This window comes from Gouania willdenowi, chromosome 13, assembly GCF_900634775.1.
Source record: "Gouania willdenowi chromosome 13, fGouWil2.1, whole genome shotgun sequence".
Taxonomy (NCBI): domain Eukaryota; kingdom Metazoa; phylum Chordata; class Actinopteri; order Blenniiformes; family Gobiesocidae; genus Gouania; species Gouania willdenowi.
Window position 1 is genome coordinate 13,599,094 of NC_041056.1, and position 24,969 is coordinate 13,624,062.

At 37.2% G+C, this 24,969-nt stretch overlaps 1 protein-coding gene across 5 annotated transcripts in view; it reads left to right on the forward strand.

The window, feature by feature from the left end:
* The window catches only part of plch1 (phospholipase C, eta 1), an 81,425-nt gene that overhangs the window by 45,676 nt on the left and 10,780 nt on the right, over positions 1-24,969 (forward strand). For all 5 annotated transcript variants that reach the window (XM_028464622.1, XM_028464623.1, XM_028464621.1 and 2 more), the window contains 11 exons: positions 479-649; positions 1,068-1,161; positions 4,814-5,017; positions 5,290-5,410; positions 7,641-7,812; positions 11,463-11,570; positions 15,300-15,455; positions 17,172-17,234; positions 20,376-20,470; positions 23,790-23,887; positions 23,989-24,168. In XM_028464622.1, the coding sequence (XP_028320423.1) occupies positions 479-649; positions 1,068-1,161; positions 4,814-5,017; positions 5,290-5,410; positions 7,641-7,812; positions 11,463-11,570; positions 15,300-15,455; positions 17,172-17,234; positions 20,376-20,470; positions 23,790-23,887; positions 23,989-24,168 (1,462 nt within the window). The remainder of the gene's footprint in view (positions 1-478; positions 650-1,067; positions 1,162-4,813; positions 5,018-5,289; positions 5,411-7,640; positions 7,813-11,462; positions 11,571-15,299; positions 15,456-17,171; positions 17,235-20,375; positions 20,471-23,789; positions 23,888-23,988; positions 24,169-24,969) is intronic.

Genomic DNA, 24,969 nt, shown 5'->3' on the forward strand with positions numbered 1-24,969 from the left:
TTCAGGGTCGCGGGAACATTTTAATTTGTACAAACTAAATAATTTAAAACATAATATTTAAAAGTGCATCAAAAAGTGAGGCAAAAATTCATTCAAAGTCAATTGCTTACCAGAGCAAATACAAATACTAAAAACAAGAATAGGTTAACAGTTGATTTTTAAAAGTTCTTAACAGTTGCTTCAAACAAACCAATGAACATGTGAAATACTTACACATTCACCAAATTAACACACTATACAGGAGTGAGACACTGAGACGGGCTATAAAACATAAAAACAAAGAAGATTTTTTTTTCCTTGTCTAGTGAACTTTTTGTATGTAACCTCCATTTTTCAATGATCTTTGCTTATCTTTTGTTCCCGGCATGTAAACACTAACCCGCTCTGGGGTTTGTCTTTGAATCTTTAGCCGTGAGTAGATTTGCCAAGGACTGGGGATCAATACTGTTGAATGATTGTAAATCTGATATCATTTCAGGAAGCAGACACAGATGACCAGCAGGGGACTCTGACGTACGAGGAGTTTTCTGTTTTCTACAAGATGATGTCTATGAGACGCGACCTGTTCTTGCTGATGATGGCGTACAGTGACAGAAAGGACCACCTGACGCCGGACGACCTGGCTAACTTCCTGCGTAATGAACAGAAGGTGATGGCAACTTTTTCTCCAATCACCCTCTTTTAATTTGCCATTCAGCTGCAGAAAGGGGACTGATTTTCTCTACAGCCAGTTGTGTTAAACATCTCCTCTATAATGTATTTTACTTGGTCTCTACAAACCCAGTCTGTCCATCTATAATTGGCACGAGTGATGTGGGTCCATGGCTTCCTTTATTATTGATGTTTTCTCTGGGATTTCTGTTCTTTTTTTCCTCTTCTTCTCCCTCAGTAAGATGTGATTATCCATTATGTGCAATGATTCTTTAGATTAAGACTGTTTGGCTTGTTTGAAAAGGCCAAACATTATGCCTTCTATCCTCTCAGATTTATTCAATATTATTTAATGTATTTAAAAAATGACTGATTTTGATAATTGCTCGTATTCTTCTGTTTTCCATTCATTGCAGATGGCCAACGTGACCTCTGAATATGTTGCAGAAATCATCGAGAAGTTTGAGTTGTCGGATGAGAACAAACTAAGCGGCGTGTTGGGAATAGAAGGTAAAGCTGTTTTTTTTTTTCTCTTTTGATTTTTTTTTTTTTTTGCTTCAAGCAGATCTCGCATCTTTTTTTTTTTTGCCATACCATCATGAACTAGTAAACACTGACATATTTACAACACATTGGTTCATACATAAAGCAAATGTGTGAGGTAAGGTTACTGTCAAAGGTTTTGTGTGTGCGCATGTAAAATGTGTGCACCCGATTCACAGTTGCATTTGTGGATTATATTCTTGTGAATACAAATCTTATTCCAAAGGACAAAACACAATTTTGACACGATAAATTACTGTCAAAATGAAGCTGAAAAGTCACAGGCATGAGAATAAATTATTCTTTTTTTTTTTATTGTCATTGCACAAGTACAATGAAATTGTGCATGCTTTTCCCAACAACATTAAACTAAACATCAAAGATTCAAGCCAAACAGACACAATCATCATAAAAACAACATAATGTACAATAAAAGTTTGTCGGTATCAAAAAGTTCATCAGGATAAAAGTGAATCAGTATAAAAGTGAATCAGTATAAAAGTGAATCAGCATGAAAGTGCCTGGGTATAAAATATTAAAAAAAGACAAATTTAAAAAGAGACAGTATTTCATTTTCCATATATTATGTGTCGATTACAGATCTGCAATGCAAATGAGCAATACAAGTTTCCGCCAGAGGTGGCGGTAATGCATCAAAATGCTAAATAGCAACCGCCGTTTAAAACAAGGTGTAAAAGAAGAACAAAAATGCATCAATTCACTTCTGTGCAAGCACAATATTGTGTAAAAAGTATTTAACAACAAAGTAGAGAGAGATTCACTTAACCTTATTTATTTCACGTTCTGCATTATGTGACATTTTGCTCAGTGTCTAATATAATTTTCTACATCTCAAGGTAAACTGCAGTTGGCATCAAGCATTTTGAAATGCAGCATTCGCATTGCAGTTTTTTAAGGAATTATGTGTTTGGGGGGGGGGGGTTACTTTATTGTGTTGACTTTGAATCCAAAGGAATAAAATTCACAAATGCAATTGTCATTTGGATGCATGGATTTTACGTGTGCCTTGCCTTACCCATACAAATGATACAATACAATACGCTTTTATAATCATACAGCTGAACCTGATGAATATTTTGCATTGAAATAAGCTTGCGTTGTTGTAATATCCCATTTTTTCCCCAAGCCAAGCTCCGCCTGACAATACCTAGCATTTTTAAATGAATAAGTACGCAATAAAATGTCATGTAATATGAAACCAACAGTTTAAAAACCAAAATATGTCCTTAAAAACAAAACATTGCTTTGAATATTTAAAGAACAATTTCCTGTTTTTGTGTTTATGTGGACCTGCCATTTTAAATACTTCCAAATGTAACTGAAGGGTGACCTTAAATCAGGGCCAGCGAGAATGGAGGAGGAGGGCAGCTGCTCTGTGAGAATTGGGAAATCCGAAGAGTGAAGGTGGTGGGAAAGAGAAAATTATTGTGAGACGGAAATAAGAGAGTGAGTGTGGGGGAACAGATTGAGGAGCAGGAGCAGAGCAGGGGTAAACCTAATTGCATCGCCTGCAGTGTGAAGTCTGGGTCTGACCAGTATGGTGTGACGGTTGCTTATCCTTCAGGTCTATAATGTCTGCTCTAGACCAGTGCTTCTCAACCTTTTCAGCCTGCGAGAGACCGGGGACCCCCACTGTGCCACCTGAATGTGGTTGAACATAGTGGGAAGTTTATTATTATTTGCACCATAGTAAATAACCATCTCAAAGTTGTAAATCCTTGATTTATCAGAAATAAAATTGGTTAAAAGTGACCAAAAATGGTGGAAAAAGTGGTGAAATGGGATTTTATAAACCACAGAAATTGATGAAACATTGTATTATAGAGTGGCCAAAAACAGACAGAAAAAGTGGTAAAAAGGGTGCAAAGTGTCAATATTAGAACAGTTAGTTTAAACTGGCAATAAATGGGAATGACAAATTGTGAATGTGGTTATATTTGCCAAATTAACAAGCAAAAGAGGTAAAAAGTGACATTAATGGGTCAACACGTGCAACATTCTGTGGTTTATCTATATTTATATTTTTCTTTATCCTCTTTCCTTTATTTATCCCTTATCCTTATATTTATCACTATTATTATTATTGCTGCTGGCTTGTGTTTTTGTGTGTTTTTTCTTTAAATTCTGCGCACCAACTACCAAGTCAAATTCCGTGTGCGTTTTTTTTGTTTTTTTTTTAAACTGTACTACTGATTCTGATTGTGAAAAGTGGTGGAAAGGGTTTATACTGTAAGTGTCAAAAATGTCTTGAAAGTGGAAAAAATGTGCAGAAAAGGCATTGAAATTTGATGGAGAAGTGGCAGAAATGGAAGTGATGGAGCAAGAAAATGTGATGAAAATGGGTTAAAATATGGCAAGTGTGGGTTTAAATTGTAAAAAAAAAATCATCGTTTCTTGAAGGCATCTGGCGACCCCTCCCAGTGTCTCACGATCCCAAATAGGGTCCCGACCCCAAGGTTGAGAACCTAGACGACACACACGTTCATGCACTCACTAAGATATTCTCATGACATTTGATGAGGATGCAGGTTGCACATGATGGACTCATGATAAACCTCAGGATTCTAATTAGTCTCCAGCCCACGTTTGATTAGTTTGGATCTAAAAATGTTTCCTCCATCTGCTCTGTTGCTTATTTTCCACTTTCTTCTGCATTGCCTCTCATATCTCTTGCCATCCACTGAAAGAACAAGGCTCCCCCCCCCCCCCCCCTTCCCCTTATTCTTCCCCATGCTGCACCACGGGAAAAATGTTAATCGTGCATGGAGACTCACCAATATAATGATTTCAATCCTCACAACACAGGTTTGAAACCCCGGTGCTGGGATGTGAAAGCGATCATCCATCATGCACTTTTATTATTCTGTGGATCAACCCGTTGACGACATGATATTGCAGGTGTCGCAGCGAGGCTCTGAAAATGATCTGATAGCTCACTGGTGTTTTCTATTTCATCACATCCAAAATCTGGTTCCCAACATGTTGCTGTAAGTCTGAGGATGTGGGTTTGTTTGCATTATTTGAGTTATTTACAAAGGCAAGTGTGAGGCAGAAGGTAATATTACGGACTTTGTTTTCACTTCAGATTATCATCAGAATGCTAAAAACATTTCTTTTAAGCAAGGATTCCTAGATGAGCTGGAAGCAATGGTGAGGCCTGCAGGGATGGGGAGATGTCCATGTTGTAAAGGTCATGGTCATAGTTGGTGAAGCTATGGTGCTGTGTGGTGAAGAAAATGGCAGCGTGGAGTGAGTCTAGTTTCCTGAGACTGAACCCAGAGGTGAACCCGTTCTTTAGATGGTGTGAGTTTAGTAAAAGGTGTGAAGGATGGGCGTGTTTAGAACAACAGATGTGTCTCTATACAAAGCATCCACACTTTGGTTTTTTATTCTTGGTTAGAGCGTTTAATTTATTTTGAATAATATTTGTCCTTCATCATCCACTACGAGGGGAAATATATTAAATAAATTAAAATGAGAAACAAAAGGCTTGATATTCCATATGAACTCAAAATATAATAACTTCATCCAACTTCTTTCTTTCTTTCTTTCTTTCTTTCTTTCTTTCTTTCTTTCTTTCTTTCTTTCTTTCTTCCAGGTTTCACCAGTTTCATGCGCAGTCCAGCGTGTGACGTGTTCAACCCTCTGCACCATGAGGTGAACCAGGACATGGACCAGCCTTTGTGTAACTACTTCATTGCTTCCTCCCACAACACGTACCTGACTGGGGACCAGCTCCTCTCCCACTCCAAGACCGACATGTACGCCTGGGTGCTGCAGTCAGGCTGCCGCTGTGTGGAAGGTAAACGCATGCATATCTGCATCCAAGCGCCACATCTGACCTTTCTTTTGTACGACTGAATTGAATCTTTAGGGGAAAACATCTTCTGCACCCTGTGAGCAGGATAACTGGGCATAGAAGATGTTCTGATGATTATAAAAGCCTGTGTGATCATAAAGAGATGCAGCTGTGTCTGAGAGAGAAAGCTGACAATGCTGTGGATTCGCTGCTAAAATAAACCATATGGTTTACATTTATAAATCATTTCTTCTGATCCGTTTCTTTCCCTGCAGTGGACTGCTGGGACGGTCCCGATGGAGAACCGATGGTCCAACACGGCTACACTCTGACTTCTAAGATTCCATTCAAGTCTGTCATCGAGGCCATCAATAAATATGCCTTCGTAAATAATCAGTGAGTCAAAGCTTTCTTTTATGCTACAGTGCACATTTCAAAATGCATGTGTGTGTGTTTTATCACCGCTAGAGCTGAAAGATGTTCTTTTTCTGGGAAAATGATTTTTATTGGTGTATTCCTTTTTCCTCACTGATTTATATAGCTCGATCGATCTTGTTTTTTTGAGGCAACAAATCCATATGTTTATATAGGAACTACTGCTGCAGAACAAATGGCACAACCAAGTGATTTTTGATTATTTATATATACAGTATATATACTGTTTCTAAAACGGGGGTATTGAGTTTTATGTTAAAAACGATAATCATACTGACAACGATGACAAAAACACACAAAATCAGAGAAAAGAATTACTCAATGATAAAAAAGAATAGACAACCAACAACAAAATATGAAAAATGGACACAAAAAACACACACACTATTACCAATAACACACAAAACAGCAACAAAGACACACTAAATGAGAGAAAAACACACAAGATCACTACAAAATACACAAAAATAAGAGAAACATACAAAAACGACATAAGAAACAACCAAATGACTATATAAATTAATAAATAATAAATAATACCAACAACACACAAAATAAGAGAAAAATACACTGAATGATAAAAAGAGCAGAGAAAAACAAAAAAAAATACACAAAATAGCACAGAAAACATTCATAGAAATTCAAATACAAGAGTCAGTCTTGGTTCATGACCAGAAATGATAAAAACTATGGAAATAAATCTATAAGCTTATAAATCTATTATAAATCTATTTAGCTTAAATGCAATAACTTTGCATTTAAGCACAATGCAAAGTTATTGTGTGGATGTTACAAATACAGATAATATTTTATTATTAGTATTATTAATTGTATTATTATCAGTATTATCTATCTTACATTATTTTTTTTACGACTGTAATCCTTATTTTTTTATCAGTTTTTTACTAAATTATACACTTTTTAACGTTTATTCTTTCTTTCGTCTTTATTTAACGTTTATTCTTTTTATTTGTGATATTTTCTTGAGCGGCTGTAACAAAAGTAATTTCCCCCTGGGATAAAAAAAGGAATTCTGATTGTGATTCTAATACCCCTACCACTACCGTACACCTTCTACTACTACTATTTCTACTACTTATGTTTTTTTTAAATTCACTCAGAACACTAAAATATGATAATAATGCTTAATTTTAAATTTTATATTTTAAGCCCTCATTTGCAGCAGCTTATTAGTGTCATACTTGGTGAGCTGACATTAGTGGAGTTTAAGTGAATGTGAATGACAGGATGAGGGACGAAGGGTCATAGGAGGCACAATTAGAAAAGCTTAGTGGCTTTTTACAGAAAGCAGAGCTGGATGAAACATCTGTGTCCAGCCTCCACTTTCCATTAAGTACCCTCTGCCATTAAATACACACAAATGCCTTTTAAAATGATTCATGTCAATGCTATGGTATTCCAACAACAGTTTATTGATCTTGATTAATTGTATTTGTTGTGCGTTTTATGAAATGGTTTAGATTATTTATGAATGCATACAATCTCCATAATTGTAACAAGTGACAATTTACAGAAGAATTAGTTTATATAAGGTTAGTAATCTTTAATGGATTGATCCTATGATCTCTATAGCACATGGATGTCTTCCCTTTTACATTTGGCTGACATGCTATCACCAGTGCTACCAGTTATTGTGACCAATAACCCTTAGGCTGTATCCAAATGGAGCGAGTCTCCACATCTCATGCACAGGTGCACACACCTAGGAGCACACATTATTCAATTCATTGAGCCGTTTCACCCGAGAGGTGATGTCTATTGAAATGAAATGACTGTGGATGATGTGCTGTAGGTTTTCTCTCATTGTATTTTCATCTTTTGTTGTAGAGCACTTGTGTGTTCCAGGAGACGTGTGTGTCTTTGTTGGGAGTCAGAGGTGAAAGTAGGAGCTGAGTTGTGTACACCCTGGGGGGGAGGGGGGGGGTGTTGTCAGTCTGACAGAGCTGACATTTGAGCTGAGCTACACACACACACACACACACACACACACACACACACACACACACACACACACACACACACACACACACACACACACACACACACACACACACACACAGAGGTGTACTGGTTGTTTGTTCATTGACCTCTTTTCTCATTGTTATAAGCGAGAATTGAAGGCAGAAGTTTTTTTTATTGATGTCATAAATGATAACCTTTTCCCCCTCAGGTATCCTGTGATTCTCTCGATAGAGAACCACTGTAACATCCAGCAGCAGAAGAAGATCGCTCAGTACCTGCGAGACATCTTTGGAGACAAGCTGGATGTTGGAGATGCAATGAACAGAAATTCCAAAGTATTACCCAGTCCTGCCTGCCTGCAAGGCAAGATACTCATCAAAGTAAGAGCTGAACAGATGGCGGGAAGGTCACGTTTGCAATAGATCTGAAGCATAACTGTTCAATTTACTGTATTTGTGAATGAAAACCCTTAAATCATCTCCATCATCTGTTTCCATACCCATCCACTTATCAGAGTGTATGAACAAGGGGGGGAAAAAGTGTGTCTTTGTTAAATTCAAATGCAGAGGAGGACGGGGGGGAGACAGGCTACTCAAAGCTACTAATTATTTTCTATATAAAGATCAAGAGAAGGAGGGGAAGTGAAGCGGGGCCAAACTGGGCCATGGTTTCAAACATAGACATGAAAAGAAGAGCAGATGAACCATGTGAATACTGAGTTTGCTTTACTGTAGGTGGATGATTTGTTTCTCACACAAAAATACTTTTACAAACTCTGCTCATGAAGTGTCGTGACCGTGAATAATTCTTCTACAGCTACCAGTAATACCAGTGCATAGTAGAGTTTCTATGGAGTGCACATGATTGCTCAATGCATGTGTTTGAAGCTTGAATAATCGTTAAACAGGGGCGACCGTGGCTCAGTGGTAAAGTGGGTCCTCCACAAACCAAAGGGTTGGAGGTTCGAATTCCCCTCTGTCCAAGTCATTGTCTTGTATGAATGGGTATAAGTTGTGCATGAATGTTGGTGGTGGTCAGAGGGGCCTTAGGCGCAAAATGGCAGCCAGGCTTCTGTCAGTATGCCCCAGGGAAGCTGTGGCTACATTGTAGTTTGCCACCACTGGTATGAATGAATAATGGTTTCTGTAACGCGCTTTGAGTCTCTTTGAAAAAAGCTCTATATAAATCCAAGTAATTAATATTATTATTAGTTGATCACAGAGGAAAAACAAAAAAAAAGGTTTTTGTCCTTTTGAATTTTTGGCCAGTTAAATTAAAGGTGCGGTCTGCAACTCTCATATCCCTCTCTCCCCCTCCCTCCCCGCTGCTCTCTTGCCCCGCCTCCAAACTTCCTGAAGTCTCTCCCTCAGAGGAGCTAACAAGCTAACGTCCGACAGAAACATCACAGTAATATAACATGCACATGCATATTACTGCAGTGCTTCTCTCTCTCAATGTGAACACACCTCAGCAGCAGCAGCAGCTGAGGTGTGTACATGAACAACACATGCACCACAGAGTTCTAGTGTAACAATTACAAATCAAACATAATGCAAATCAAACAGCACTAATTACCTTTCAAGCAGAAAAGTTGCTAATTCCATCTTCTAACTCCTCCAGACCATACACTCTGCTGCTGAAGCAAAGTCTAAGGATCAATTACCACTTGCCTATATTCACAAGTATACTGGTTTAAATCCTAGATACAAATGACAAAGAAAATTCCAGTCACACTTTACTTGAAGTTTTACACATAAGGCTGACTTTCTGCTGTCATTTGTCATTAGCATGAATAAGGTCTCATGAAGGCTGTCATTGTTGTTCGCTAAATTATGACACCTTTGGAGTTATGTATGGCTATGCTCAAAGTTGAGCTGCTGCTCCACCACAAGTAAGTTAGCCAGGAGATTTGTTTGTTAACTAGTTACCTGGTAAGTAAGTAAGTAATCTTTTTTTATAGGTAAAAAACCACAAAGTGCTTTACACAAATTTCAATATCATCCCGTCGAAAGAGAACATGGAAGAACAGTAACAAATAACATGGGAGACAAGAACGGGAGAACTGTGTAGCCTTTCTATGAAGCTGTGGCTGGCTCAGTGGACTAGGATGAAACCTTTGCATACGTCTATTCTCAATACTGCCACCTGCTATGGCAATTATTATATTCATCATCATATCATCAAATGTGTGCTCATGTGTACAATTTGTCATGTGTTTATACACGATGACTACGTTATATCGTTGTACTTTTGAACAGAGATGTTGCTCTTTTGCTGAGTCATGTTAGATTAGATTACCCGCAGTACAGACATATTGTGCTGTATTCACAGTGCCAGCAAAAAAAACAGTCTCTGCTCAAGGTCTCATACCAAAGCTCTGATAAGCAGAGCTCTGTAACAGTGATTTTCCATCTAACTCCTTCCTCCCTTCACACCCTCCTTCCCTCTCAACCTAGAGTGGGGCTCTTCCTATCTGTAACAGTTGGTGCTCTGAAAACTTTCCGTTAGTTGCTGGCCGCCTTGCATCCTGCAGGATGGAACACCCTTTTTTGTACTCCTTTTCATTTAGTTTATAATAAATCCTTTTTTTATAAAATCATCATGCTTACTGGACTTCATCTTTCAACCAGAGCACAGATGTTTCGAAATGAGGACAACTGTAAATTTGCCGTAACACATCGTAATCCAAAGTGGAAGTAAAGGATATAAAGTTGGATTCAAGGACAACATTTGTGTTGATCCTGATGTTTCACTTTTTGATTGTAGTTTACTAAAAAAAAACACACACACAAATTAAATATATATATTTAATCAAAATATTATTATTAGTCAAATCTTTAACAGACAACATAATGTAGAAAACCCTCAATCAAAACATGCTTTGAATTGTTTTTCATTTGGATGTTGACTTTGGTTGGTTGGAGGTACTAACAGTGAACTCAGTCGTAAACATCCCTTTGCAAGACACTGGTTGCTCCCATGAAAGTAGACCAGGAGAGTAAAAAAGAGTCTGGATGAACACAAGCTTTTATCTATTATTTTTGCTTTACGATATTTTTTTTATAAAAATTATCATGATTGGATAAGAGACTATTTTCTTTTATGTAGTGAAAGTCTGGTTAAAAAAACAAAACAAAAAGCAGTCATAACCTTTTCTGCCAAATGTCTGAAGAAGTGAAAGAGCTTTATTGATTTTCCATAAAAGACCTTTTACTACCACTTTTCTCATCCTTTTTGCTTGACTTTATTTAAGCTTTTCACTTCTCTGTCACTTGGTACAACAGGACACCAGCGTCAATAAAACGCAGTGGCATCGCTCATTTGTCGGTTACAGATAAAAAGAAAGGCCAAGAGTCTCTGACATCAGAAGTTTCACTTTTCTGCCCTCCAGTTGACTGATTGGTTGTCCGTGCAGCTAAAATAGGTGATCAGAGATCTTTCTGAAGAACATGCACACGTGAGGTGTCCATGCATTCATGTTTTAATGTTACGTGGCTATGCATTACTTGTTAAATCATAACTTTATGAAATTTAAAGATATTGTTCATTAGAAAATAGCAGTTAATAATGTTCAAAGCTAATTGAAATGCTCTTCCATAAGGCGTTCAAAAAATAGTTCTCTCTACAGACCAGCAATTTATTGTATTAAAGGCAAAATTGGAACTAAAACGAAGATGTCTGTCTGTTCTAGGGGTTAAATTGTGGAATAATTTTGATAAAGAAATAAAAATGAGTGACACACTTTTTATTTTAAAAAAAAAGGATATGTCCCAATATACAATAGAAAGTTATGTAAAGCTGTAATTTATATAAATATATATATATATATATATATGAAATGTACTATGTATTATTTACTGTACTATGTTTGTAGATTTTTGTTAGACTGAAACAAATAAACTGACCTGAATGTGACTGTATAGATTTTGTTGATTTTGCACTAGCCTTATAATACATGTGGTGTACTTTAGTAAGTATTGTGTGTTAAGTACGACATTTTAGGTTTCATATCTGATTGTCTCTTGTCCAGGGGAAGCGGCTGCCAGCCTACCTGTCTGCAGATGTTGAGGAGGGCGAGGTCTCTGATGACGACAGCGCGGATGAAATCGAGGACGACTTTAAACTCAAAAGCAGTAATGTAAGAAAGCGGTTGCTTGTAAAAGCATTATGAATGCCACTCTAAAGTTGTTGGAACATTTAATTGTGTAGTGTTTTTTGATTAACTTTAAATCCACTTCAGTCATATGTTCTAACGTCACAAAACTTTGTCACAATTTGAAATTTTAACCCTATCGATAAAATTAGTAATGAGTGATATGATGTACCCAATAAGAAGTAATTATCAAAATATACTGGCAATACATGACAGATTATCAACTCTGCACTGCATGCCATGCCTAACAAAATGAAAAAACAAAAAACTAACATGGGTGGACTAAAAATATTAACCAGAATTACTTAAAGTCATAGGAGATGATTTTCCCGAAGTTTAGAAAAGAAACGCCCTCTGCACATGCGCAGCACTCTACCTGCTTCCAAGAGACAACACCTACGTGTGCGAGAGAGCGTGCACAAACCCAGTTTTCCTCGTGCACAGCTCTGTTTACAAGTTGAAGTCGGCATCGCTCATACAAGCTGCTGTTTAGCTTAGGACCCGATGCACACTGGGCACCAGCACGAGCACGTACGCCGGCCTTACGTAAACATATCGTCAGAATGATTGACAATTAGGAGGACCAATAGTTAAGATTATCCACCCGGAAGTTAAACCCAAAATAACATTGTACTTTATACCTTTAAATATTGGGAATATTAAGAAAAAACTTGGTCTTTGATCCACCCATTTCTGGGGCGTTTGAGGCTTCCCTGGTGGAGGCATGCGTTTTTTTTGAGAATATTTTGTGCTGTTAGCTAATCTTCCTGGAATCCATTAAAAAAAAAAATAAATCAAGATTCTAGTACATGTAAGAACAGAAAAAAAATCAGAGATGGTTAAAAATGTACAGAAGCATTACATAAAAAGGTTGATCAAGACACATTTTCATTATACCAACAAATAAATAATAAAAAAAAAACATGATATATACATTAAGATTAATAAAAAAGAAAAAAAAGCTAAGTATTTTTAAATATGCATAATGTTGACATGTCTTTCAGGTCCCTAGGCAATTTGCTCCATAGCTCTAACAAAGACAGACATTTGTAAATAGTTGGTATTAGGATGAAAATAATGTAAATAAGTTTGCTCTGGTGAAAATCACTTGCCTATAGTGTTCTAGGATTAATCTCTATTTTTCAATAGATATGGAATCATCGTTGGTGACCACAGTTTTGATGATGAATGTGTTTCTCAGTTTTAAGCAGTTCATTCACATTCGTTTTAATCAGACGAGTCTTATGTGCCTGCCACCCATTGTATCCATAAACAAGAGTCAATTCCCTTAATGCCGTGGTTGCGCTCCATGTATTGACCACAGTAATTGAGCTTTAATGTATCTTGATGTAAAGTTTTAAAGAGTCTATTATTGCCCAATGATGCAGGTACACATATTCAGCCTGTGTGAGTGCTGTTAGTTAGTGAATGAAGAGTTCAGCAACCTATAAAGCACGTCAGAAAATGTCACTATTCATTCACTCTTGTGTCGACTCTGATCATTGTCAACTTTACTGCAACACTGACGAGCCATCAGGCTCCCTGTTGCATTTCATAAAAAGAACACACGCACACACGCACACACACACCACACACACACACACACACACACACACACACACACACACACACACACACACACACACACACACACACACACACACACACACACACACACACACACACACACACACATTTGTTTTGAAGGATCTTTGTGGGTGGATTATGTTTAATGCTAAATATATATACACAATATGTATCACGTTTGTGAGTGAGATTGTTTTCTGCATCACCATTAACAGATTACGTGCACTCATGCCTACTGTACATGCATTGCACGCGCAAACATTCCTAGGTGGTTTATTTGTGTAATCGAATGTGGCAACACTCTTCAGCATATAGCTGGAGGCTTTAACACAGATGGCACTTCCGATGACCGTCGCCATATTGAGGGTGATGATGGTGTTGTTTTGCTGATGGGGGGGTTTGTGTAGTGAGCTCATTAATCCATTATACTGAGAAAAAGGGTGTAGTAGTAGTAAACTGAGTTTAACATAAGAGCTCATTTGTGTTCATGAAAGCATTTACTTGTGCATTACTTTCAGAAAAGTGAGTTAAATTACTTAAAAATAAGACAAGAAAACAAGACTGATGAATTGCCAACAAATAATAAATGCTAAATCAATCTGATGGGAGGAAATAATGATTCAAAGTTTTAGGGGTTTGATATATTTGAAGAGTGGGATAAAGAATAAGTTATCGTTTCTTATCCCGCCGAAATTAAAAAGTATTTCTTGACAAACTGAATCACATTTTAAGACCATCCAGTGTGCTTCAGTAATAATCACCCTATAAATAATGATTGCACAAACACCTAGTTAGTGTTCCGTTATGTAACTATATCAATTCTATAAAACTATGCAGCAAACAGACACTTTTAAACTTTTTTTTACTTGGGGTTTGGTGATAAAGCAATAGAGTTAAGGTACAGCTACAGTGGAATTTTTATGTTAGGCTTAAAGACAAATGATTAGGGGAAAAAAAGGAAGAAGCAACATATGAAAAAAGGTGAATTTAAGTGCACATAATATACATTAAAATGTGTATTACACACCAAACTGAAAAAGGTGCTTTGTCCACAAATAGGCCCTGCAATTAGATCGACTGATTGATGCCTTGATTTTGAACATGTAAAGTGATAACAGAACAATAATTAAAAAAAATTAAAAATTGATGAATTACAACAACAGAAATAAACCATTGATTTGATCCACAAATACTTAAACCTCTCAATAGAGTAGGAAGAAGTGTAAACCTATTTAATCCTACACCTTTATTCACTAACGATTTTGTCTTTTTAAATACAACTAACAATACAATTAATTATCTATACCATTATACAGACAATCTACATATTCACAAATAGTGCATTGTTAATCTATTTCTCAAAACAGAAAATAAAATTAAAAAAAAAAAACTGATGGGGGAGATTAAGGTTACTCATTTTAGACGTCGGCCAAAATAACATTATATATACTGTATTGTATTTTATTTTGTGTTTACCTGGGGCCTGATGCGGGCGGGGCAGGCAGGTTAGTTTATAAATGTAGTGTGTGAGTGAGTGTTGGTCGGAGGGGCCGATGGCGCACTAAGGTAGCCTCGTTTCCGTCAGTCTGCCTCAGGGCAGCTATGGCTACAATAGTAGCTTACCTCCACTAAGTGTGGAGTGAAAGGATAGTGCCTTAATTCTGTAAAGCGACTTTTGAGTGTCCAAAAAAGCACTATTTAAAATTGATCTGGATCTATTAATGGATCTGTTAAATGTTCCCTGTAATCCATTAATTTTATTTATTTTCTATAATTTATTGATCTCACAATGGAGAAATTCACTAACCATCCCCTGGGGAACAGTTGGCAGCCATTTTGCGGCGCCTGGGGAGCTGTTCGGGGTTAAGGGACTTGCTCAACATCCCACAGTGGTGACCCAGGTGAGGTTTGAACCGGGAACCCGGGAACCCAGCGTCCTTGAGCTGATAATCCACACTTGACCATATACTGTAACTGTTTGTACACAGCTCTGGCACATTTAAGCTTTGCAGTTTGTTCCCATTGCCTATTTCTATTTTCAGGTGCTTTGTATCAGTGATGAAAGACTTCTGCTCTCCACCAACATGAAACACTCCGTGTGTTTTCTTTCCTCTCTCTCTCTCTCAGAGCAATGGCAATCACCAAGTGGAGTCCCACATTAGAAAGAAGCTGGACTCTCTTTTAAAGGAGTCTCAGATCGGAGACAAAGAAGACTCTGACAGCTTCAGCATCAGAGCACTGCTCCGAGCTACGCACCAGGGCCTCCAGAAGAACCTGCGGCAGGTACGGACCCCCAGGCAGCGTGTGGCGCTGCATGCAGTGAAAGTAATACTTGGAAAAACAATGTAATGAACCACAGCCACAGTGTTTATGAGTGTGAAGGCCTGCATCAGTCAATGGTTCTTAACCTGGGTTCCATCGAATCCCAGGAGTCAGTCACCGGGGTTCGGTAGGGGTCAAGACGCCAGGAGATAATTAATTACAATTATGACAGAATTATAACTACAATTGTAAATGGAAAAATCTGTTGCTGTTGCAATCGTAATTGAACTGTAATTGAGTTCAGATAATTGACTTTCTCATTGTATTCGGCATGGAAATCATATAAAAATTGTCATTTACAATGTAAAACTAGGGAACCACATTGTAGTTCTATGGGTTACACATATGTAGTTAACAATTAAACAATTAAAATGTGTTTAATATCAAGTTTACCTGTCAGTTCTTTTGACGATCAGTATACCATGTTTAAAAAAATTTAATTTGAGGGGTATAGTGAAAGAAAAAAGGCTCAGATGCCCACGTCAGAAACATTAAAACCTATATTTTCATTGATTAGGCAGCCTAACATGATAACCAAGAGATGAGAAACAAATGAAATGAAAGATTATATTTTTTAGTGTATTTTACAGTTATACGTTTAAGACATGGGTCAAAACTGACCCGTTATCATAAGAGATGCTAATACAAAAGGAAGATTACTTTTATTTAATAAAGTCTCAGTAATGTGATTAATTGTAATTGAATTGTAGTAATTGAGAATGTAATTGGAATTGATTTTGAGGGGAAAAATAATATATGTAATTATAATTAGAAAAAATGTTGCTCCACATAATCGTAATTGAGTTGTAATAGAACATGGATAATTGAAGGCGTAATTGTAATCTAAAAATGTAATTGACCCCTACCCTGCAAGACACACACAGTAAAAATGTGTGAGACAAAATACATTTTCATGATAAACTGCTAAATGATAATGATAAATTGCAATAAAGTTTAAAATTATTAAAAGTGTTTAAAAAAAAACTAAAAGTGCCCAGGCTTCCGTGTCTGTCCGAATAAAATGTAATTTAGTTTTTCCAATTCCGAAGGGTTTGGTGAATGCACTGATGAAGCTTGGAGGGTTCAGTACCTCCAATAAGGTTAAGAACCACTGGTCTAAGATTAAACACTGCCAGTGAACAGAAACAAATAACCACTTAAAGGAATGCAGCACTTTCACTTGAAATCATCTTCACCCATAGCATGTCAAAACAGGCTGAAAGTGATGAGAAACTAAATGTCTGCAGTGTTCCTTAATATTTAATTCCCCTGCTTGGTTCTCATGCTATTTATAGACGCCTCTCTTTGCTGACAGCCATTTTAGTGGGCCGTGTGCATTAGGTGTTTCTATTCTTGTTATTCTTCTCCAGCCTTAAAGTGGTCAGCTTTACACCATTCTTTCTAACATGTTTTCCTCCGCGTGTGCTCCATCTCTAATTCGGTCTCAATATTCCCTTTTTTCCTCTCTTATTTCCAATCTTATTTCTTCCTTGCCTTGGCATTGTTGGCTCATGTCAGCTGCTCTCCATCGCCTCCAGCTTTAGAGCTTTTGGGTTTAGGTAGCATGCTGGGTGCTAATGTGCTCGTTTTTGAATCTACACCAAACGATCTCAACACATGAACGTCACCAAGCAAGCTGAATATCTCTGAACGTTTTCTCTCATTTTTCCCCACCAGAGCTCCAAAGGGGTGTTGAGGAAGTCCCATAGCCGATCTTTCATCACTTCACTCAAACAAAAGGTAAAAAGCACAATAAGGAAGTGTCTCCATGGCACCACGGTGATAAAGCCTGGTTATTTGTCCTGGAGAAATGAAGTTGCTGCAGGTTTATCTTGAAGATGCACCAGTAACAAACCTCTGAGGGGTGGATTCACTAAAGGTTTAGGGGTATTAAAACCTGTGCAAACGTCACTGCACGTGCTAATAAGCCGTACAAACCCCAGGGAATCAGGAGTGTGCTGCTGCAACAATTGCAATGCGTCCTCATTCATTTGAAGGAAACACGCTAAATGGATTATGTATTGTAGGCGGAGCTCACAAGGGGAGCAAAAAAATGGGAGGAGGACATGTAAATAAATTAATGCAGTTGGCACAATGCAATTCATCAAATCTGGAGCGGTTTGCGGTGATTGTTACAAGAAAATAGTACGACTGACAATCAGGTGCAAACACACGCAGAGATCTGCTGCAGTAAATGTTTACACAAAACACAGCAGAGAAGGAAAAAAAAAAAGGCTCCAATGAACCTTTCTAGTATAAGAAAATAATTCAAATAAAACAGTAGTCAATATTAACATCCACTGAATGAGAAAATGAAGTGTGAGTAAAGTGTGTGTGAGGGAGAGAACAGCTGGATGACTGAAGCCCGTGTGGAGTCCGGTACGTGCGTGTCCGCTGCGGTGCAGAGCCAGAGGGTTGCTGTGAGCAGACCTCCATGAATGTCGCTATGGACGTTGTTTCTTTCGCTCCATGTTTTGACCATCAAACTCTTGTGTTGCGTTGTTGCCATATGAGAGTGTGCGTGATACAGCGCTGCTCAGACCTGCTGGATGATAAGTTGTTTACAAAAAAAAAAATTATTTGTTAATTTTGTTTTCTACATCATTAAATGTTTGTGCAGCAGATAGAGAAGTCCATCTGTCTCCAATTTGACTTCCTCAAATGTCATTGTGTGCTTTTGCGCACACTCACATTTCCACATTGAACAAGCAGAATATTCGTTTAAATAGGGTGGTCTCCACCACTTCTGCATGTGCGCAAATCATTGCTGTAATCTTAGTGACTTCCTCACAGCAGGTGAGGAAACTCCGTCACCAAAGGATTTAGGCATGCAACTGGTTTACTTCAGATCTTAGTGAATCCGCCCCTGACTGTACATGTACTGTATGCATGCGTTGATTAAATTCATTAATCCAAACATCAGATTTTGTTTTTAATATTTTTACAAGTTTAATACAAAACTGAGAGCTAGTGATCAATTTGACAACACATTTAGTCAAATCTTTTGACTAAATGTCATTTGGTCAGAATTTATTATCAGGACTAATTAATTCATGGTCTAGTTTTAATCAACTAAATGTCATAAAGATTTTAGACAAAATCTGTTATATGGTCGACTAAAACAGTGTTTCTCAAATGGGTTTATGTGTACCCCTAGGGGTACACAATGGCACTACAGGGAGAATGTGTAAAATTTACAAATAAAAGCATTACAATGTGGTGTTTTACAATGTTTATTTTTAGTTAAAATAATAATTATGAATGGAAATGATCTTGATTAGAACATGAACTGAAAATACAAGAGTCAGTCTTGGTTCCACACCAGCCAGGAGATCACCAAAATAACTTAAAAAATAAAATAAAATAATTCTATTCATGAGACACTAAATAATGTTTTATTCCACTTATTTACAAAATTATGTTCCTTAAAATGTGTGTGACAACACACAAAATGATGCTCTGTAGTTGTTTTTTCATAGTATTCAAAGAAAAATGTTTTAGTCAGACATAAGGTGGTACTTGATTCGGAAATATAAGAAAGGGGGTACTTGAGCCAAAAAAAACCTGAGAATCACTGAACTAAAATATACAAGTTAAGAGTTTATGCATTTTTAAAAAGTGTGATTAGTGTTTGTAAAAGCACACATACAGATTTTGATGTGATCAATGCATAACACCACATGATCACATGAGTTCTGATTGGATTTTGTCCCATGTGACAAAATTACAGTTTTTTTTTTTATTAGTTTATGAAAATATCAAGATATTTTGGTATAGTTTTCATTCACATGCATTTTCTTTTTGTATTTTAGTCATAGTCTAGTTATTGTCACTTTAAAATATTTAGTCACTGAAAATTCTGATGACATTTTATAGTCAACAAAACAAACACTGTTGAGAGTTTATTTTTGTTTCGGTGCACACCACAAAGGGCATCTGCTTGCTGTCATCGAATTAAGAAAGAAAAATCAATTGTTGCTTAACTGATTAGTGTCATTCTTTGGCACCACAACAGAAGCAAATGCTCTGTTTTTTAGTACATTTTTTAATTCACACATGAGAAATGCTGAAAGCAAAGCCTATTTCATGCATTTATTGTCTCCCTGTGGCTGGTTGGAGGATTAACAGGTCCTGGATCTGTGCACATCTGATGTGACTCCACACAGTGCATGAGTGCAGCATATATACAGTATCTGTATCACATCTGTTAATTACACTCTCTGGGCTCTAAGCGTATGCTGCATTAATTTTGAATAATTTTACATGTATAGGCAATCATAAAACCTACAGATTTCTTAATATGTCAGCGTCATCATAATTAAATTCAGTTTGAAATCAATATTCTCATCTTTTATTTCCTTTCTTTGAATTTGCAAACCTTCCTCTTTGCGCACACCTTCCGTCATTCTTTAATGCCTCCCTCTTTGTACATTATGAATCCTCCCACGCTTGTGTGTGTGTGTGTGCGTGTGCACGTGTATGTACTCTGTGAGCCTGCATGAGTGCATTTCCTTTATTGGCACAAGTCCTGTAATTATTGTGTCCTTCATCCTCCAAACTCCACTTCAGCTCTAATAGTAATGCTGGCTCTCCAAAGAATACACTTGTGCTATAATTATATACGTTACAACTAAAACACCCACCAACACACGCTCAAACTGCAGTGCTGCAATTTACACGGCAGCCTCCAGGAAACACATGCAATTTGTTAAAGATGCACTGGTGCTAACCTCTGACCACTGTTTGTGTGTAGGAGGCATCATGTATGATTTATTTTTTTTACCATATTTCTTGGCACCTTGACTAAAGATGGTGTTACGTGTTAATACTGCATCTCCGTCCTTGAATTCTGTGCTTACGCACTCTGTGTTTGTCATCCAGAGGCACTCCAAATCCAGGCTGTCCTGCCACAGCACAGAGAAGGAGGACGATGGTCAGGAGACAGCTGAAAGGGAGACCGGAGGACAGTTTAACAGGTGACCTTTGAAACTCCTGTAGTGTCAGACTGAAGAACCTAGTGACGACTGGTAGATTTGATAGTTGGCTACTGCAAGGAACGATTAAGTCTATTCATGAGTTGCACAATGCATCAGCCAATGAACATCCAAAGATTGAGGCTCCACAACAAACATCAACTCAGTACCGGGATGACTGGCTGCTCAAAGTGTTTAAGGTTTAGAAGTTTTTTGTGCTCTTGTTAAAAAATCGCATCAAAAATGATTTCTCATTTTGATTTTTTCAATTTTATATGCCTGGTTTCCCAATTTTCTGCATTGAAACAGTTTCAATCAGTGGTGTCCACACTTTTTACTAGGAGTGTGACAGTATCTCGATATGACGATTTATCTCAATATTTTTTCGCATGATCGATTATTGATATATGCTTGCGCTAAGTATCAATTTATTTATTTTTCTTCAAACCTTTTCTGCTTTTTTACTAAAATGTGCAGGTAGGTCTTCACTATAATGGTGTCACTTCTAAGAAAGACCCTATTTATTGTTTACAGAAAGCACTATTGGAGATACTTATTTGTTTACATTGGTATGTTGACACTTGATTACAGAAATGTTGCACTAAAATAGTGTCACTGTTCATAGGACACTTTTTCAATTTATTGTCTTTCAGAGATATAAAATAAAAATTTACTTAATTCACTTAATTTTTTTTCTTGCTATGTCATACAGTATTTTATCATAGATTGATTTCTGACCAATATATTGATAATCGCAGTATCGTCATATCGTGAGATAATCGTTATCGTGAGCTTTGTATTGCGTATCGTGAGGTACCCAGAGGTTCCCATCCTACTTTTTACACTCATAGTCTACTTTTCAGCTGGCCGGGTCATTGAAATCTACTATTGCGGACAAGTATTTTCTAATAATATTGATAACACTAACACTCAGAGAGCGCAAACCTCCACCAAGCGCCAAATATCCTCTTTTTCAGATATTGGCAGTCATCCCTGTTAAAAACCATATAGTAGGTCTCAATGTATGGGCACCCCCTTTTTTTAACTTCAATTTTTTTTTTTAAATCACAAGGAAATGAATTTTCAAAAGGTCTATTTGTGGTTAAAATTTTGTCAAAATCCGTTTAGAATCAGAATCAGTTTTTTTTTCCGCCAAGTACAGTTTAAAAACAGCACAAGGAATTTAACTTGGAAGTTGGTGCGAAGAACAGCAGAAACAATAATAATCATAATAATGATAAATATAAAGCATATGGGATGAATAAAGAATGAATAAATACATACTGTATATACAAGTACTTTAATCTGTTTAGTAATCCTGCAAAAAGACAAACAGGTAAAAATATGACCTCCTTACCTATAATAAGACTATTGCAGTGGTTCCCAACTTTTTTTGGATTGTGACCCTATTTTTATATCTTGAATTTCTGGAGATCCCAAAGAATTTTTTGAGAATTAGTTTTTGATCACGTATGTTATACTGTGTATGTTGTGATTTTTTTTGTTTTTCCTTTTTTTCTCTTTCTTCTTCTCTTTATGCTGCATTTTATTTGAACTAGATTAATATTTGAGAAAAAGAAGGTATAGCATACAGTTGTTTAAGATTGTGTGTTGTGTAATGTATATATATATATATATATAAATGCAATACAACAATGCACATGAAAAACAAAGCTGAACTCTTTTACTGTTAAAACATTACATTAATGCTTCGACTGTTTCTTCTTTTTTCTTTTTTAGTTATCTGTGCAGTTGCTTTCTTTCTTTTTTTTTTTTTAATTTGGCCTGTAAAAAATTGGAAACCCACAGGGTTGGATCAGAGCTTAGCAGCTGTTAACTCCTCAGGTGGTAAACTGGAGCTGCGGGTATGAGGCGGCAGGCTGCTCTTTGCCTTCAGTAGCAGTGGGAACACTGGGAACACTGGCAGCAGCACTCGGCTCATTACTTTAACAGTGTCAGGCTGCAGCTGAAGAATGTGTTACACTATGACTGAGACGACTCTCATACTGACATGCACTCCTGCTCCGACCACGCACTCTTTTATTCTCTCAGACTTGGTGTCACTGTGAGTGCTCATCCAGCACTGTGCACTCTGATATATATATATATATATATATATATATATATATATATATATATTGAGGAGGAGAGAGCAGGTACTCGGGGAGATGGAGTAATGGGTGACAGAAGCATAGCAACATCCACTGATCTGGCACGTCTGGTTTAAATATATTATAGTAATGTTTTTTGTTGCATTAGGTGCAAATTAGTGCAATATATAAAGATACTTTATTATTTAAATGTAATTTATACGTAGAAGTGCAAACTAGGGCACATTAATGTTGAAATTTCTCTCCCAATGTGGGGCCCACTTCATCAAACTAGTCTGTCTTTAACCCCTAAACTAAAACCTAGTGGTTTAGGACGCTGGGCTTGTAATCGGAGGGTTGCCGGTTCAAGCCTCACCTGGGCTGAGCAAGTCCCTTAACCCCGAACTGCTCCCCAGGCGCTGCAAAAATGGCTGCCCACTGCTCCTCAGGGATGGGTTAAATGCAGAGGACAAATTCCTTGTATGTAATAACATTACATGGCCAATCAAAGGCGAAAGCCCCGAGTTAATCTTAATCTTTATTTCCTTGTCATGCTTTTACTGAAAAAGTCTATTTTCCACAGTTTCTTCACAAATCCATTTTTCAGTTTAGTTTTTTTCTGTGCAAGTGAGCATTCTTCTGGAAAGATAGAAATTCATCTTCATTTTCCTCCCTCAGTGGATGTATTCTGCTGTTGGTTATCTTTCTTGTCTGTGTAAATGGCTGCATATTTCCCCCCAGAAACTGTCAGAAAAAAACCTTCCTGTATGTATGTGATCGCTGAGATTCAGTGTCTGCATGTTATCTGCATGTGCGTGATGTGTGTTTGAAGGTGAGCGTATAGGCTGTGGGTGTTGATGCTCTGTATGTTCTCTAGAACATCTTAAGCCTTTAGCCTTGGATGCTTTTTTTCTGCAATGCGCAACACGCTTCTCATGGACTGCTGTCTGTACTCTGCTGTATTTCAACACTGTAAATGTATTAATGGAAAGATGAATATTGGTTCATTTGACTTAATTTATAACCTCCGCCAAGGAAGTAATATTTTCATCAGCGTTTGTTAGTTTGTCTGTCAGCACGATTACATAAAAGCACTTAGCAGATTTTGACAAAGATGGACCTTTTCGAAATACATTTCCTCGTGAGACATTACACCAGTGTTTCCCAAACTTTATTGCCCCATAATAATGTTCTTTTTTCACATTGTCTTTGTCCACTCACAATTGTCTTAGGTGTGGAAGAAAAAGGAAGACGATGAAACTGAGTAGAGATCTGTCAAACCTGGTGGTGTTCACCAACTCTGTTGTTTCACAGGAATGTCTCAACGAAGGTGAAATACCAAACTCAAACTGAGACATGTGCTTCCAATCCCAGTGTCACCTGTGAATGTTTCCTTCACATACACAGTCTCACTCTTTCTATGTTCCTCAGGCACGCCTGGTGATGTGTTGTCATTCAGTGAAACCAGAGCCCAGTCCTTGGTCAATCACAGAACCGAACAGTTTCTGGCTTTCAACCAGAGGCAGCTGTCACGGATTTATCCATCTGCCTATCGTATCGACTCCTCGAATTTTAACCCCCAGTTCTACTGGAATGTGGGCTGTCATTTAGGTAAGAATGAGACTAATGGTTTTTCTACTGGTGGAGATTATTCCCCTCGTAAACCCAACAAATGCCTGATATTTGGCTGGAAGCCCATAATTATAGAATTCATTACATTATATGCGATATGCCTTCATGCATATAAAGAGTCTAATTTGTATATTTTACACGAAACACTTGAAATACTTATTACACAGTACACGCTGTTGTTTAATCCCAGTAATATGTCCATGGGATAATAAGTAAAGCCTAAACCATGTGCTTTGAATTTGTGTAAAATTTTAAGTGAGGTAATTTGCTTGCATTGCTTTTTTCACAAGTTGGGTATAACATGTAAACAAAGGATTAAAGATGAAAAATCATTTCAGTTGAATTTCAAGAACATCTTACAAGCTACCGGAGATTATTATTTTTTTCATCATCACATAAAGACATGGTGACATGACACTCATAGATCAATGAATGGAGATCATTTGCTCAAAAAAGGAGCACAAAGGTTTGTTTTCATCACTGTAAACATCCTGTTTATTGACATTTTAAGTTCGCACATTGCATTGTTGAATGTCATGTACTGTTGTTAGATACAAAACTGTTTTTTAAAAAAAAACATTTTTTTAACTTCATTCTTACTGTGATTTCTTGTATTTGATCAACAAGAAACTCTGCTAATGTGACTTCTGAACACCTTTCTGGTGGTAAAACAATGGCAGATGTTTAAATTAAGGTTTTACTTGGAACGATCCGAACCCGGTCAGTGGGAATACCGGGAAGAAATGAAAACAAAAATGGTGTCAAGAGAATCACCGTGCT